The sequence below is a fragment of the Brugia malayi genome, assembly GCF_000002995.4.
Source record: "Brugia malayi strain FR3 genome assembly, contig: Bm_v4_ChrX_scaffold_001, whole genome shotgun sequence".
NCBI lineage: Eukaryota > Metazoa > Nematoda > Chromadorea > Rhabditida > Onchocercidae > Brugia > Brugia malayi.
This window is the reverse complement of record NW_025062479.1, coordinates 9,989,436-10,007,048: the sequence shown is the minus strand read 5'-3', so window position 1 is coordinate 10,007,048 and position 17,613 is coordinate 9,989,436. Positions and strand designations below refer to the sequence as shown.

General features: G+C 27.6%; 5 protein-coding genes across 6 annotated transcripts; 3 read left to right on the top strand and 2 right to left on the bottom strand.

Annotated features, from left to right (window-relative positions):
- Positions 1-61: 61 nt before the first annotated feature.
- Bma-elo-6 (fatty acid elongation protein 3, putative) lies at positions 62-1,463 on the top strand (the record flags this gene model as incomplete). The annotated part of the gene is made up of 4 exons (XM_001891797.1): positions 62-223; positions 357-468; positions 613-862; positions 1,178-1,463. The coding sequence occupies 4 exons, from the start codon at positions 62-64 to the stop codon at positions 1,461-1,463; spliced, it is 810 nt and encodes a 269-aa protein (XP_001891832.1).
- A 4,531-nt stretch (positions 1,464-5,994) lies between these two features.
- Positions 5,995-7,275, top strand: Bma-elo-5 (fatty acid elongation protein 3, putative; the record flags this gene model as incomplete). Its single annotated transcript, XM_001891798.2, has 4 exons — positions 5,995-6,256; positions 6,456-6,708; positions 6,866-6,944; positions 7,063-7,275. The coding sequence occupies 4 exons, from the start codon at positions 5,995-5,997 to the stop codon at positions 7,273-7,275; spliced, it is 807 nt and encodes a 268-aa protein (XP_001891833.1).
- A 1,799-nt stretch (positions 7,276-9,074) lies between these two features.
- Bm14380 (Uncharacterized protein) lies at positions 9,075-9,828 on the bottom strand (the record flags this gene model as incomplete). The annotated part of the gene is made up of 3 exons (XM_043074306.1): positions 9,075-9,262; positions 9,385-9,501; positions 9,780-9,828. 3 exons carry the CDS (start codon positions 9,826-9,828, stop codon positions 9,075-9,077), a joined length of 354 nt encoding a protein of 117 aa, XP_042930240.1.
- Positions 9,829-12,214: 2,386 nt separating this feature from the next.
- Bm7021 (Phosphatidylethanolamine-binding protein) lies at positions 12,215-14,529 on the top strand (the record flags this gene model as incomplete). Its single annotated transcript, XM_001897710.2, has 6 exons — positions 12,215-12,295; positions 13,305-13,425; positions 13,714-13,769; positions 14,008-14,053; positions 14,159-14,323; positions 14,483-14,529. The coding sequence occupies 6 exons, from the start codon at positions 12,215-12,217 to the stop codon at positions 14,527-14,529; spliced, it is 516 nt and encodes a 171-aa protein (XP_001897745.1).
- A 671-nt stretch (positions 14,530-15,200) lies between these two features.
- On the bottom strand, positions 15,201-16,314 carry Bma-lsm-7 (U6 snRNA-associated Sm-like protein LSm7, putative; the record flags this gene model as incomplete). 2 transcript variants are annotated; one of them, XM_001897711.2, is made up of 4 exons in its annotated part: positions 15,201-15,299; positions 15,440-15,540; positions 15,784-15,883; positions 16,309-16,314. In XM_001897711.2, 4 exons carry the CDS (start codon positions 16,312-16,314, stop codon positions 15,201-15,203), a joined length of 306 nt encoding a protein of 101 aa, XP_001897746.2. The 2 variants fall into 2 exon arrangements, with proteins under 2 accessions (XP_001897746.2, XP_042930239.1); XM_043074305.1 differs by lacking the exons at positions 15,784-15,883; positions 16,309-16,314 and having other exon boundaries at positions 15,440-15,448.
- Between the last annotated feature and the right edge of the window lie 1,299 nt (positions 16,315-17,613).

Here is a 17,613-nt window from a genome sequence, read left to right as displayed (position 1 = left end):
AGTGTTGCGTTTTACTGAATGTTTGATTGATTCGGATACTGATTGATCACTATATTTAGATATGGATGAGCTGAAACGTATCGCTTTCACAGCACCATTTCAATATGAAGAAGCAGTCCGTTACACTGGGACGTTGCGTAATGTTGGGATATACGTTTCTGTACTCTACGTGATTGCCATTTTCTCTATTAAACTTGTAATGACTCGATTTAAGCCATTTCAGGTTTGTCCGTTTATAATGGTTTTAGGTATGTTTGATCGATGATAGTTGAATTAGTAAACGAAAAACACAAATTGACAACAGCTGAAAGGAGAAATTTTTGCAAGAACTTTAAATGTAGCTTCTGATATTTTAGCTTACAGCAGCGTTGAACTTTTGGAATACATGGTTGGCAGTATTCAGTGTGTTGGGATCATTTTTCACATCAGTTGCTCTTTTTTCAGAAATCTACAATCGCGGTTTTGTGGGTATGCATACTTTCGCTCCTCACAGTAAAGCACTGTTTTCAACATTACAAAGTGTAAATTGGCTCTTCGCTTATTGCATGATCAGTAAAATCAGTGATTCATTGCTTTTACTTAAAATTTTACCTTAATTGATTTTTATTACAGCATCATACACGAAAATAGGCGATTTCTTCGAAGGAACCAGTGGTTATTGGTCATGGCTATTTTGCTTATCGAAATTTGCAGAGCTTGGTGATACAATATTGATTGTATTACGCAAGAAACCTTTGATCTTCCTGCACTGGTATCATCATGTGTTGACTCTCAACTACGGTATCATGTCTTATAACCAGCATACGCCTTACAACAGCTGGATTATATGGTTGAATTTCACGGTTCATAGTTTTATGTACAGGTGAGCTGTTTTTATGTGAGTTATTTTAATGCATTATTCTAATATTTCCATCCAATTTCCTGTTATTGTATTAGTTCCCTTAATTTCACAAAGAAGCCAAGATCCATATAATTAGAGTGTATAGGTGAGCATTTTTCTCTTAAAGTTTATCTTTTTTTAATAGTTCAACATTCAGTAGGAATCTTGGAAACAAAGTATTGTCATGAGTATGATAATGATAATAATAGATATTTCTTGTGCTTTATTTTCAAATAAATCTTTCTTATTTGCTATACATTCTGTTATTAATTACTTATTCTTTCCTTCTCTTTGTAGTTATTACTTCCTGCGATCAATTCACATCCGCGTACCGGCAGCTATTGCACGTTATATTACATCCATGCAAATGCTACAGTTTATTATAACGTTGCTTATCCTCATGCATGTTGGTTATTTGATGGCTATTGGTGAAGCTGTCGATGGAACGCTAAGCATATATTTGCTCTGCTTGGGCATGGAAATTTCTTATGTTATACTTTTTGCTAATTTCTACTATCAGTCGTATGTGAAGGGTGGAGGGAAGAAATTCAAGGAAGAAAAAATGGCGATGAAAAAAGACTAGAATTGAATTGACACTTTTTTTTTTTCATTTCAAGCTATTTACTGTGACAGTCGTTATGAGTCTTTAAAACGAAATGGATTCACTACTTTCGCAGTTAAAACTCCGGTTTTTTTTTTTTTTTTTTTTTGGATAGTTGCTCTGTTGTTTATGATTGACCGATTTAATTGTAATAACTGAGATTACTAAACATCATTAGATAGTAAAAAAGGTTGTGAAGGAAGTAATTGTTATAGATTGATGAAAATATGCGTGAAGAAATGGACTTATTCTTTCTGGTAATAAAGCAAAATAGTAGGGTACTACACCGTTATCCCTGAAATAATGTTGTTAGGTAGAGATAATGTGCAAGCAAATTTTTTGGATTATTTTCTGAGGACTTTTTTTAGTAACACTAACAAGGGTCAGATATTCTTCCCTCTTTTAAGTTTTCTGGTCTGTCGAGTCTTCATCTGCTGTGGAACATCTGTCGTGTTTCAGTGTGTTATTTGTGTAGGCGCTTTGTTATGATACGCTGAACCGTTTTGTGTTGCTACAAAATTATAGGAAATTTAAGGGAAGGCATCTTACTTCTTTTTCTTGAGAATTTAAATTTGGGACAAATTTTTTGGAGCGTTACCTTGTGAGGGAAGGAAATGAGAATATGCATATACATATCGTTACGGTCTCTCACTGGATCAGTTTTTTTGAATTAGTTTCATTTCAGCGTATTGAATTTTTAATTTCATCCAATTTTTAATTTCATCCGCTAATTTCATCCATTTTCTTTTGTCACTGCTAATTAGCACTTTGTTATGCCGACCATACATTGAAACAGTTTTGTTACTAAACCCGTTTATTGCATTGATATCATTCCTTATTATAACCGGGATTTTTCTTGGCTTTTTTTCCTGAATCGCATATCAAAGTGAAATAGTAACTTTTGATTGATATCCACGAATTACTGATCCTTTAAAAGAAGTCTATATGAACGATGTTTTTTTTTTTTGTTATGTTGGCTTTGTTGTATTTCAAAGTCAGACATATAAAATTTCGCTCGAATAAAGTTCTGTAGAATTATGATTTTCAAAAAGTTGGCCGATTTTGTAAACTTTTTTTCATGTTATACAACAGACTAATAAATAATCAATTTCATCCTGAGTAATGCAATTTATTCTTAAATGAAGAAGAAAGGGATGACAAAGACAATAGGTAGGGAAGAAATCTTGTTCTCGAATATTCGTCGGTTAGTTAATGATGCAGGAAGAAAGAGGGGTGGAATGTTAAGTTCAAAGGTCATTTTCCGAAAAGTTGCGAGGGCTGAGGGTCATTTTTTCATTTACATTGATAGTTTGTGGAAGATAAATGAAATTTATATTTCCACCTCGGGACCGGTTTGGGCATATTATACAAATCATCCATCTACCGACCATTCCTTTGTGAAAACATTTTCAGGTGATATTATTGCTATTTTTGTTATACTTAATATTTATGAGATTGAATTTTCAAATATAAATTTCCTGCTTATATATAGATTCAACAAAGTCATTTTTCATTTCTGTTAAAATTGCAAAATGTTATTTTCTATGAAATGAATAAGTAGCTACGCACATCTACTTAGTTTGTATTTTGTCTCCCCTCCCTTCGTTCTAATTACATATGAATATCTGATATTAAAATAGAAACTACTTAACATCCGCCCATCATTTCAGCATTATAACCTAGTTTCTGTTTACAATATAATTAGAAACTGTTTCAATTAATCAATATATTCTCTTTTTCAGTATACATATTCTAATTTCATAACAAAAATGATAAATGTAAGATCTTATCATTGCTGCTACTTTTTGACATCTCTCTGTGCAGAAAATTTGCTAACATTTAGTTCTTTTTTTACATATAATAGAGTTGAAAACGAGTTATATTAATGGGGTACTTTAGACATTGTCGACCTTTAAAAATTTCGTAATTTTAATTAAAGGAAAAAAAGAGAGGAAGAAAAAGACGCAGAGAGGGAGCGAAGGGGGAGAGAGAAAGAGAAGGAAAAGGGGAGAAAAAAAGGACAGCTGCGCTTGTCATACTTATCGATTTTTGATCTATCCAAAATTGTTTGGCGCTGAAAAGGCGGGGAGAGACGAAATAGGAGGAGAGAAATGGGGTAGGTATAATATATTTATTCATTGTGTATTGAATACGAATCATTTGTTTAATAAATTACAGTTTAAATCTCTGCATACAGCGCTTGCTTGCGTTGAAATTCCGTTCGAGTGACGCGTGATAAGCGTTAAAACGTGTTCCGGCTTTTCTTGACATTTAAATAAACTGTATGAGAAAGCTACACTTCCACTAATGATTTGATCGGTTTATTGTAGCTATAAAAATAAGATAGGTGAGGGAAATAATTTTGTAGATGATAATTTAGGATGAAAGCATTTCAGTTATGCTAATAAATTATTTAAAGTTAAAAGTAAAAATTTTGTACATTAAGTTAGAAGTTGCAATTCTTGTTATCTTTCCCTTTCTCCTCCCTCTTAATTTTTCTTTTCTGTTTTAATTTTCAGTTGAGTTTTAATTTATTACAGTTCATTTCTGACATTTCGAAAGAATTTGTATATTAAAAATTTTTAAAGTATTACTACAAATATGGCTTAAGGTGAAGAGAGAGAAACCATGTGAATTTGTCACATATTTTTTTATGCTGGTAAAAGTAGTTACATAGAATTTGGCACTTACTGCTCACATAATTCACACTAAATTTATTAAATAAAATTTGTTTTATAAAAAAATAAAACTTATTACATGAAATTTCTTACTAATTAGATACATAAGTTTTCATTTATAAAAAAAAAAAAAAAAGAAAATATAAAGAATAAAATAAATTCACAAATATGGTATAAAACTAATTATAAATTTCAAAAACAATTCATAAAAAAAAAAATAAAATTTATTGCATGAAATTTACTACTATTTATTAATTACATAAAATTTATTGCACAGAAATTACATAAAATTTAGCACTTATTAATGAAGTGCTATAAACGATTACTTCTGGTAATGTAGTCCTTATGGTTGCTTGATTAAGTAGAATTGAAGTTAGTTTGAAAAATTTTTAAAAATATCTTGGCACCTTTTCATCCCTATTCTTTTCTTTTTATACTTCTTTCCGATTTTCAGCCGTAAATTAGTAATTACTCCCAGTATAATGAAGTATAAAAGAGAGCTACTGATAAGTTGTTTGATATGCAGAATGATTTCATTATATGAAAAGAAAGCTATAAAAGAGAATTAATATGGATAAATGATATCCCTCTTTCTCTTTCCCTTTTCCCTCTCTCATATGAACTTATTAGGAAAATAATTTGCTTTGAAAATGAAGAAGTACATATGCTGTAGTGTATATTTGCAGTGGCATTGTGACATTGTCACATTTGTCTCATCTGAAATATTTGTTTTATTGATGATATCGAAATCACACCACCTATTTCATTAAACTTTCTTTTTATTTTACTCATAAAAATTTTTTTCTTTTTTTTTTTTTTTGCATTTTCCATTTTACCTTCCGTTATTTCATTTTGCTCGTTGATCTTTTCAATACTCACATATGAACTGATAACGAGAAGAGCAATAAATGGCAAAGAAAGAACGAAGAGGCGGAGATTGCTCAGTCTTATGTTTAATTATGCTCTTTTTTTTTTCTTTGCTGATAAGGAAAATGTTGGTGCGATATCAAGTTTTCCAGTTTTACCTATAAAACGACTTTTAAAAGTCTCTTCCTTTTCCTTCTGCTCTTTTTTTTTTTTTTCATTAATGTTAACACAGTATGTATTAACGAAAGTGATTGTGACAGATAGCAATGATATTGGTATTGGCGGTGATGTGATGATAGCGGTATGCGTCACTATGCTTATGTATATGCTGTCTATGTAATATATCAGTTTAAAAAATATATCAATTTCATTTATCATTTTTTTTTTTTTCATTTCTTTGTTTTACCGATACATCTATATATTTTATACCTACATAGATAGATATTTTAAAAAAGGGAGAAAAAATGAGAAAGCATAAAACAGGAAAAAAATGTTCGCAGTTAGAATTAGTTTCCACTTTAAACATAATTTCATTAATTTATTTCATCCAATTTATGAAGTATAGACATCCTTTTTTTTTTCTTTCTATAATTTTTCTTTTTCTCGTGCTATTCGGTTTTGTTCCATTACCGTCGATGTATTGTTGAAGCATCACGAATAACGAGATTTTTTTTTTTTTGCGAAGAAAAAGAGTGGAAGTTAAAATAAATGAAGGAATATAATGATCGTTGATCTAATGATGATATTGGTTTAGTTGAGATTATCATTAAATTTATTTAAAAAATTTCAATTTGGATGATTCATTTGAGAGAAAAAAAAATTTTTTCATTATTTTTGATGCTTTTTGAAAATTATCCATAATTTGTCTTCTTTTTTCATTTTTTTTTTCTTTTAACTTCAATTATTATTATTTTTTTTTTTTTTTTTTTTTTTTTTTTTTTTGTAGGAATTAAGCGACCAAGGGTAAAATGGAATTCATATTTAGCTCCAAATTTGAATTTGAACCAGCACGAAAATGGGCATCAGAAATGGAATGGACTATATTGAATATATCATTGACGTATGTTGTTAGCATTTTTATCGTCAAATATGCGATGCGTGATCGAAAACCATACGATTTACAGCAACCGCTTGTTATCTGGAATGCTTTGCTGGCTATTTTTAGCATTCTTGGTGTTGCTAAAATAACACCTGTTTTCCTCAAACAAATGGCTACCAAAGGATATATCAGTTAATATTTCTTCATATTTTTGCTTTTACCTATAATATATATTAACAATTTTGGTTTTTCAAAAAGAAAAAAAAGATTGTTTTGCTTGTTTTTTTATATTATTTCAAAAGATGAAGCTATAAATGATGAACTAAATTTCAGTTTTTTTCTTTTTCTTTTCTCTTTTAATGCTTTTTCCAAATTCATTTTATTATTTAGGCACTTTCACTGAAATAGGGCCATGCTTCACTGATGACGTTGCTGGTTATTGGACTTTCTTGTGGATTATCTCAAAGGTTCCGGAACTTTTGGACACGATTTTTATCGTTTTGAGGAAACGTCCATTAATGCTAATGCATTGGTATCATCATGCGCTTACAGGATATTTCGCAATCGTTACATATGCCAATAAAAATGCTTACATGATTTGGGTTGTTTGGCTGAATTTCATCGTACATTCCTTTATGTACAGGTAGTGTTTGAAAGTCATTACACTGAAATAAATTACATTTTAACATTGAAGGAACAGCAGTTGTAATTTTAAATATTGAATTTGATAATAGATGTTTTAAATTAAATTTTCTATGTTCTGTTAATTCATTTTTTTTTTTTTTTTTTCATTTTTGCAGTTATTACATGCTACGATCACTTCGTATACGTGTTCCACCACAGATTGCCCAGTTCATAACCTTTGGTCAAATCATTCAGGTGTGTTAATTTCATCGTATTTGCTTATTTATCTTTTGGTCTTTATGTTTGAGGATTTTTTTTTTATTGTATCAGTAATAACAATTCTAACAACAACATTATATATTAAATATTACAGTTTGCTATAACACATGTAGTGATGATACATTTGGCTATTCTTTCTCTCACCACAACAAATAATTATGCTGTCACGTTGCGAGGTTTTGCGCTTGGCACTTTGATGGAAGTGACTTATTTGGTGCTTTGGATACGCTTCTATTATATTTCGTATTATGCAAATGGTGGAAAGAAATATATCGAGCATAAAAAGAATGCTAAAGCTCAACAGTGAGGAATTAAAAAAAAAAGAAAAATATGAATTCATTTTATAAACCAATCATTTTGTTATTCAGTTTTATTTCCTTTTGTCAGCTAGCTCATTTACTACATTATGTAGCTTGCAGAAAAAGGTTTGACTGATAGCTCTAACGGAATTAAAACAATCCATTATTTAATATAATCTGTGCAATTTTTTTGTCAAAAAAAGAAGAAAGAAAAACATTTCACTTGTTGCGAATAAAGAAATTTTTTGGCATTATTCCTAATTTTCGTTAGCTTTTTCAAAACTTTCTTTTTATTTTCTCCACTTCTCAGGCAGCAGTATTTACATATGACTTTTTTTTTCCAACCTTATAACCTTATACCTTGAATTCTTAATTAGTGTAAGTCTCATTATCATCATGAAAATGTATTTATCTCTCCCTTTTATAAGTATCTTCCTATCAGTATTGGCATTAATATCAATATTTGTTGAAAGATTTGAAAGTATTAAAATGAAGTTCAGTACTTTGGGAAATTTTTTGGCTTACAGTTACACTAAATTACTTTACTATTAATCCAGGAACATTTATCATTGTATCTATATACATCCATTCCTTTGCTTTTTTTTTATCCATTTAAATTGAAGAAAAGTAGAAATTCAAAATTCATTCATCATAAAATTCTTTTTTTTTTCTTTATTAAATATTAAAGTGTAATTCAGGAGAAATAATTGTTGAATGAAAAATTTTTGATAAATAAGGTTGAAAGTTTTGAACCAGTGCACTGAAAAGTTTGTATGAATTAAAATTTAAGAGTACAAATTTATTCTTACACTTCATTCCTGCAAGAATGATTTTTCCCCCTTTTTTTAAATATCTGCTAATAAGCTTTTTATTCATAGCAAAATTGAAGGGTATATAATATGCTCGGATGTTAAACAAAAATTCCGCATTGATCGCTCAGTCACTTTTCTAATTAAATATAAAATTTTCAAATTTTTGGGCAAAATAGAATTTCGTATTTGTTTATTGTCAATATACACATTACAATTCAAATTGATTTTTTATCTAATTATGAAGGTAACGAAATGAGAATTTTCATAGCCCAAACTAATAAAATATTAATTACATTGGCAATAAATGAAATCGCATTCCCCAGATCTATGAGAGTTGTTAATTGATGAAACAAGGTGTTTTATAACTTCTAAAACTCATTCCAAAACTAAAACTCCATATATGTATAGCATGAAATTTTTCCTAACTGCAATACATTTGATTAATCAATATTTCATATCCCCAGATTATGCATTCACAACAATACCTCTGAATATAAAATTTTACAATTAGATTTATCTATTTATTCTTTTTACAAAAAAAGTAAAAATACAAATTTTTTATTTGATAAAGGTTTAAATCAAAGGTATTAGTAATATTTTCGTGGTGTAATTCTCTTGGACTATTCTATCCGACACACTGACCATTATAACAAAATCCCATTAAGCATTGATTGTTGACGCATTGTCCATTTGAAATTTGAAATTTATAACAATGCTATTATTACAATAAAAAGAAAAAATACAAAAACTTGAGAATTGTACATTGAAAAAAAAAAGGAAAGTATTATCTTAAAATTTGATCCCTGATATGATTGTTACAACATTATAATATGCCAAATTTATAGTAATATTATTTATAATAATATACCAAATTGATAATTGATATATAAATCAAAGTGATATATTATTTAATGGCTATACGCTTATAAATTTTTCACTTAAATTTAATTTATTTGAATCCATTTGTAAATAACTAATCCGTTCAAAATGTTTACTTAATCTGCAGTATTTGATAATTTCACAAGTTTCTTCTGATTTTTAATCAATATAATAAAACATAATGGAAAATTTTTGTTATAAATATAATATCTGAAATACTCACAATTATTGGACACAGGTATACATTGTGAATTATAACATCCGTGTCCGGTTGGACATTGACCGTTTACACATGGACCAATAGCTGGAATGTTATATTAAATTATGTTTTTTCTTGTTTAAAAAAAGAAAAATAGGAACTAATAAATTTATCATGATCTAACAAGGTTGTGGCAAATTTATTTTCTATAAATTGAATTAAATTACATGAATAGGATGGAACTGGTGTAGCAGGTGTAATAATTGATGGATAAAATGGATAGAAATCTGGATATGGTTGTGGTTGATATGGATAATAGCAAAAGATACATTGCCATTGTGTAACTGAAATTTTCATTTAAATTTCAAAAGTTATTGCAAAAAATTTGTTAAATAAATTTTGGATAATTCAAAAAGAGAGAGGAAAATCAAAATTTGTAACTTTTTTCTAACTGATTTCAGTGGAAACATAAAGAAAATTATTTTTTGTTTACGTCATAAAAATGTTAGCTTAAACAAATGACAAATTAGTTCCACTGAAAAAAAGGGATAAAAGTAACAAAAGATAAAATTTAAAAATTTGTTGTTGTGCATTTTATTTTTTGTTTAAAAAAAGTTTTTACCTGTATATGGTAATGCAATAAGAAATATTGCTGTAAAAAAAAAAAACATTTTCTGGAATTAATTGAATTGATCAATTTTTATATATGCATAAAATCATCATTCTGTTTTTTTTTTTTTTTTTAACTCTTTTATATCTTAACTAAATCTTGAAATTGTTTGACTATGGTATTTTATTTGCTGATATTATTAGGTACTGCCAGGTACAGTTGATAATTAAACAAAAAAGAAAAAAGAAAAATTGTATTTTTCAATATTTTTAAGCTATCGTACTACGACTATTATTGTTTATTTTATCATTTTTTTAATAATTTTATTCCCAATTTTAAAGTATGAAATAAAATGTAAAAGAAATTTAATAAATGATTTTTTTTCTTTTGTTTTTTTCTTCGTTTTCTTCTTTTTTTAAAATATCTATGTAAAAGTGATGAATGTTAAATACATACAGTTGGAGTTGACAAATGATTGTTTATGTCAACGATATATAATCATAGAATGTACTTGAAAGAAGTAGGAAAGAAAAAAATTAGAAAGCTTTTGAGATTTAATTCCTGTTTAAATCATTCCTTTCACCATTCTAACCTCCATTAACGGTTTTGTTTAATTTGATCTTGAATTTTTGTTAAGCTTTTTTTTTCACTATGTAAACGTTTGATTACTGAATCATCAAATCATCAGTTTGAAGACTAAATCAATCCAGAAATCACAATTTCTATCATAACGTGTTTTTTTAATTTTTATAATATAAGAAGTATCTAGTATTTATTCTGTTTAGATTGGTTAATACATTAATAAAATAATGTTTGTATATGAAATTATTTATTAAAGAAAAAATAATAATAACAACAATTAATAATAATAATAATAATAGTGGTAATAATAGTAGTAATGTTTTATTTATTATTTGCTAAAAAACTAAAAAATAATGATTTTTTTATTAGAAAGTAAAAAACTTTTTCATGCTTTTAGGCTCCAGTCTTTAATTGATTAAAATCTATTTTCTAGTTAGACTGATTGCGTGACTTAAATCTATCATCTTATCTGCTTAATAAAGATTAGCATATTAAATTTTATTCAACATTTCAAATCTGGGATAGGGTATTTCGGCTCATTAAGAGATTTGTTTTGTTGTCATCATAAAGAAATTATTATTATATAATGCAGGGAAGTTTAATTCCTAAAGATCTCTAAATGAGAAAAGTAAATTTATCGAGATTTAAAAAAACAATAATAACAAAGTATAATTAATTTATTGTTCTTCTTGTATTTACAAGCAATACTTCTAAGCGCAATTTTGCTTCAAAAAGCAAAAAAAAAAAAAAAAAAAAGAAAATTGTACTTGACAAAAATTTAACATTGTAAAATTAGTTGGTTCATTGATGAATCACTTCGAAACATCGATAACAACTTTTGTTTTTGCAGTGAAAAATGGTTTATTATTGATGATTTTTGTTGAGAAAATTTCTGAGTGAAATTTATAGTTTAGTTTTAAAACACATTTTTATTGCTAAAATGTAAAAACGTATGGGCTGGCTTAATATTCTAGCATTCTTTTTTTTTTTTTGTTTCGTTTTTTTTTTGTATCTGTTTTTATATTTTCTCTGTTTAGTTTTTATATAATTTAGTTTATTCAATGACAGCAAATCATATGAATTCATCAAATCACGCCTTAATCTCATTTTATAATTAATTAGATAATGGTATAAGATGAAATATTCAATTCTATTCAATTCATCAACTCATTTTATTCAATTTTCTTTCACAATGCTAATTTCATGATTAGCTTTAAAGCATACAAAATTTTTTCCATTTCATTGAAATGGAAAAAAAGGCTCGTTATTTTTGTTAAAAAATTTAATTAAAAGCGTTACTTTTACTAAACTATTTACTTTTTATTTCTATAACAAACTATCAAAAAAGGAAAAAAAGAAATGAAAGAAAAAAAAAAAAAACAAATAGAAAGTAGCAAAGATATGAAAATATTTATTAATGTATCATTTTACATATATTTAATTATCTAGCATATTCCCTTCAAAAATATATCCTCGCAAAAGTTTAAACTGTTTCTTTTTTTAGTTGACATATTCTAATAGCAAAAATATTGCGAGAGAAGTATATGAAAGAAGAGGCTTAAACACAGAGAGAGAGAGAGGGATATATATATATGTTTGTGCTAGTTAAAAAGTTTTGTTTTACTTTACAGAAAATTAAACTGTGTGTGTATCTGTCTGTTTCTATCTCTGAATAGGTGTGTGTGTGTGTGTGTGTATTTTAATTCAGCATATCTTTATAATCAAAGTATGAAATTTTCTCTTAGGAAAGAGTGATAGATGATAAGTTATTTGATGAAATAACACGTGATTAGGTTGAAATTCAATTTAAATCATAAATTTTCAGTGACCCAATAGACAAACACGATATCATTCATAATTCAACGATGACTGATCTTGCTGCAAAATTTGCGGAAAATGAAATTACACCTAACATTATTCCAAATTCACCAGCAAAATTACTGAATGTAAGCTATTTCAGATCTTTTTGTTTTCTTTTTTTTTTGTCTTTAATTTATCTCGAAAATATTTTCCCGATTGTAACAATGTTTAGGATCTATTTGTTTTCTTTTTATTAAAATAAAAAATTTACACTGAATTTTGCAATTTTTTTTGTGAAAATTTTTTTCAAATTTTGATATATGTTTTTTTCTATGAAAAAATTGTTTGACTTTTAAATATGTCCTTTTCCTTTTTTTTTTTTTTTTTTTTTGGTTTTAATTAAAAAAACTAAAAAAAATGGTTGAAAATTAAAAAATTTATCATTTTTGTTAATTTATAGTAGAATTCATTACATTTTGTTAATAATAGCTGTTTATTTATTTTTTTCTAAGCAAATGCTTGATTTTTTTATCACTTTTTCTATTATTAATTTAATAAGAATTATTTTCTTGTCCGTATGTCCCTATTGTCTCTTTTTTTCTCCTTTCACCCTCTCTCTCTCTCTCTCTCCTTGTCCTCCCCCTTTACTTTTTTTTTCATATAAATATTTACAGTAACAAATAAAGAAGAAACATTTTTAATTTAAATAAAAAATGAAACATTTAAATGGTATTTAATTATTTCAAGTATATCAGATCTACTTTATCACTATAGATAATTCCTCTAATAGATTGTATTTTATTTTTTCAAAAGCACATATCTTTTATTTTTTTGTAAGAAAAAAACTTTAAGTCTATTTTGCTAAAAAAAAATTTATTTACTTAATAAAGTATGGTATATTGTGCAATTGTGATATATAGTCTTTAAAAGAGAAAAGAAAATTAAAGTTCATTCCAGTCTTATTTTTTATAAAATAACTAGAATATGTAGCTAAGAAATTACTTTTAAATTTTAAGATTGACAAGTTATATATTGATATATGATAAGATGATGATAAGTTATATGAATGATGAATATTAGTTCAACTAGAAGGAACTGTGGGAAAATTATTTGAAATTTAAATTCGAATCTATTTTAAGCTGCATTTATTTGTAGTGCAACTGGGATGGTATACAAGTGCAACCTGGACAAATGATGTCACCACGAAATCTTCGTTTTGCACCACGTGTTACCCTGGATGTTGATCCAGAATCGACATTTTCCATGATCATGATCGGTTTGATCTTACTTCTTGTATACTTGCTAAAATTTTCATACATTGTCTTAAACTTTTCAACATTTTTTATATTTCAAGCAATTTTTCTAACATTCAAATTTGTGCATCAAAAAGAATTACTCCCAACTATAATCGAAAATTTTGTTCGTTAAAAATGTTTGGCATAAATTGCATTTATTATTAATTATTTTAACTCTATACGTATTTTCCAGAGCATAAAAGTCTCTGAATTTTAATTATGATCTCAGACTAAGAAAATTTTTGAATCAATAAGTGAAGAAGTTTCAGATCCTGACAATCTGTCACGAAAGAATCCATCTGTAGCCGAATGGCTTCATTGGCTGGTTCATTTTTTATTCAATTGAAAATAATTGCATTGTGAAATTTTATTTTCAAGAAATTATCAAATATATCATTTTTATTAGTTGCATTCCTTCGTAAATTTCTTGAATGAATGATTAAAATAGGCATAATTTAGCCGATTAAAAATGCGATTTTTGGAAATCTTAACTTGACTAGAATTTTCTGGAACATTAAAAAATCCATTTGCGTTTGAAGTATCGCTTAAATTTTGTATTTCAGGTAGTAAATATTCCCGCAAGCAATATACAGGAAGGCATTAATGGAGGTTAATTTATATTATTCAATTTGAAATGACTTCTACCGTTTTAATAAATTATTTTTGTTGCTCTACTACCATTTCATTCCAAAAAAAAATAATTAGATTGTTCAGGACAACATCAAATGGCATATGGAAGTCCTGCACCACAACCTCGAACCGATTTACATCGCTATATAATACTTCTGTATGAACATCAGGGACGACGATTACAAGTCCCAAAAATTAACAGTAGAGCTAAATTTAACACGAAACAATTCGTGGAGAAATATAAATTAGGTATGGTTTCAAAATTGATTTCTGAAGGAAAAAAAAACACTATGTGCAGGAAAATATACACAAAGGCAAAGCACAACTGATGTTTACAAGCATTTCACAAAATAAGTTTACAAATGCTAACAACTTTTTCTCCAAGCAATATTTTACTTCAAATTTCAGGTGACCCAATTGCTGGCAACTTTTTCTTGGCGCAAAATGAAGGCTGAACATGGAAATCAATGATGATATGTCTTTAGACACTTGGTCTAATGTTTCGGAGTATAAAATGAATTTGTTTATGTGATCTTTTTGATCTTTTTTGATGATCTTTTTTTTTTTTTTTTTTTTTTTTTCTTTTGAGAAATATCACTGCCATATGCATGAACGGATAACATCACTAATGTCCACAATGGCGCTACTTATAACAAATGATTTTGTAAGCAATAGTTTTCTCTTTTTGCTCACCCAAAATGATTTATGTCTTCTGTGCCAGGGAAAAACGCATTTCATTTCCAATTCTTATATTAAATTTTTCAGCTCTAACAAACAAAATTCATAAATAAAACAACAATTCGTATTCACATCTTTAGTAGTATAAATATTTCTAATTCCGGCTTTCGGACTACAAACAGTCATGCTTTCTTAAATGGAGAAATATGCAAAAAAAAGAAAAGAGAAAAAGCCGACTGATCAAAAAATTGTGCTTAATTTGGGAAGAAATTGTTACTGAGTACTAATTAAAGAAATGGAAAACTTTCTTTCCATTCAGAAAGTACCTCTTAATGCAAAATTGATAAAGCATTTACGAGATTCATGAAATCTGAAATGAACAAGTGGAAACTAAAAAAAACAAGCTTTTAAAAAATCATAAATCATAATCGCTCATATTAAGCAATAATCATACGAAAGGATTGGCAATCTGTTCAATTCCATCGTTTGGTGCAACAACTGTTATTGCAGTTCCTCGAGCAACAATCAAACCCAGTTGCCTCGTTTCCTTCAAATAAGGATGAAATTAATTAAAAAAATATCCCATTCAAGAAACACCTCTCAAATTTATAAGTGCAAAATTCGATCATTGACAGAAAAATTAGAAAACAACTATTTCAATTATAGAAGCACGAAATTGCAACCAACCTCTGTCATTTTTTGTGGATCTTCTGTGTCCCGCACATATTCTACAGCATTATCCAACACTAAATTGATTAAAGCATCATAACCTTTCAATATTCCAGATGCTGCAATGAAGTTCCGTAAATTAATGAACATAAGAAGCATTAGAAACGATTCGCAAAAAATAATGAGAAAAAATAATGTATAAAAAAGTGAAAAACATAATGAATAAACATCATAAACATTCTTCAATCTAAGAGAAATCTCAGGACGATCATATATGTCGCTGGGCAATCTTGCTACAAAACGAAGAGTATATCATAAACGCTGAAAGTGAAATATAACATTAAGTTAAATGTAACATTAACCTTCTCGACCTCCCTGAAACTTCACACGCACTTTCTTATCAATAAATCGTGATAAGTCAACAATCGATTCCTTCTTTCTTCTTGCAGTTTCTTCTTTTTCCTTCATATAAAAGTTTTTGGAACAATGAAAAGCAAGATTCTGACATATATAAACCACTTGATAGTTCAATTAATAAGTTGAATTAATTGGACACAGTGAACGGATTATAAACAGAGGTTATCAATGTGTTTTCATGAATAACTATGTTGTGTTTGGTAAGCCATTACATTATTTTTTGCTCAATTCGTTATATTAAATAAATGTATTGAATAGTTCGGAAAATTAACAGAATTTATGAATTTTAAATATGTTAAAAGAATAGACGATAATGAATCGAAAAGATTAAATTACTCCAATTTCTACATATACGCTCAATTTTAATGAAAGTTTGATGTTAGAAGTTTACTTCCATATTTAATAAATAATGATTCCTCCATCCATTGTAGAAGGTTTCATTTTAATGCGATTCAAAATAAATCACTTACTGGCATCGTAATTATTTCTGGTATGGTTAACTGTACTGAAGTCTTGATACTCTCTTTAATGATTTAGAAATTAATCGAACCTGAACTGCAATAATAACAATGAAGCGTCTAAATGAACATGAAAATATAAGTCGAACAATTTCTCATGAATCTTACTGATGTAAATAATTCGATTAACATTAAGATATAATGAAACCAAATGCATAGTAAAGAAGAAGGAGAAAAAAGAAGCATAAGTTCAAAGTTCGCCTGGAAAGCTTTTGAAGTTCACCTGAAAAGCTTTAAAAGTTCACCAGAACGGTTTTGGCACGATTTGCAAAAAAAAGGGAAAAAAAGAAACTGCTGATTAGTTAAAATGTGATTCCAGTATTCATCTAATAATTCCGTTTCAGTTTCATCTTAAACTGCTTCAAGTATCTGCTATTAAATTCTTTGTGTTTTTCAATCATGGTTTACTTTATTTCATTTCATATGTGACCAGTCGGTTACATAACTAGATAATCCGATTTAAAATGAAGTATTTTTAACTTCGACATCATTGTATGCAGTTGTTAGAAAATATATTTTATATAACTTCATTTTGATATTCTCCATTTTTGATATTGGTTGTATTTATTTGATCATCATTTAATTATACTCTAAGTATTAATTTTGCGTGAATTAAATAACAATTTAGTATACTTCTGCATGCTTCATGTTCAATCTTTCTGCTTTTTTCTTTTCATTAATTAATTGTTTTGACGAAAGATTGAAAGATTTTCCTCATTTACGAGGAATATAAAGAATTTTCTTTTATAATAGGTCAGAAATTTCTTCTTTTTTTTTCGTTTAGAAAACCTAAAGTTTTATTTAGGAAATAAAAAATTAGAAAAACATGATTTGTTTTGAGTCCTTTAAACTGTTATGATAATTTCTGGAGATTTTATTAGCAGTTCAAATAATTCATTTACACCCATAATGGAGGAAAAATCATTGAGAAGAAATACTTTAAATTAAATAATAGCATGAGGGTTTCAAATTTCACAGTGCACTCCGATATATTTTCATAAATTTCATTGGAAATAACATCTGTTGTTCTTTTCGTTCTTCTCTTCATCTCAGTGGTACCAAGTTTTTGCTTTTATATATGAATGCTGAATAACCTTTCAGTAGACTTTCTTAAATTAAGGATTCTCAACAAAATATATAGGATGATTATGGGATATTGTTTACTCATCGTTTTATATCCTTTGATCCATCCTTTGAATCTATGTACTATATACTTCATAAATCCTTCTTTATTCTTTCTATTCATTTTCATTTTTT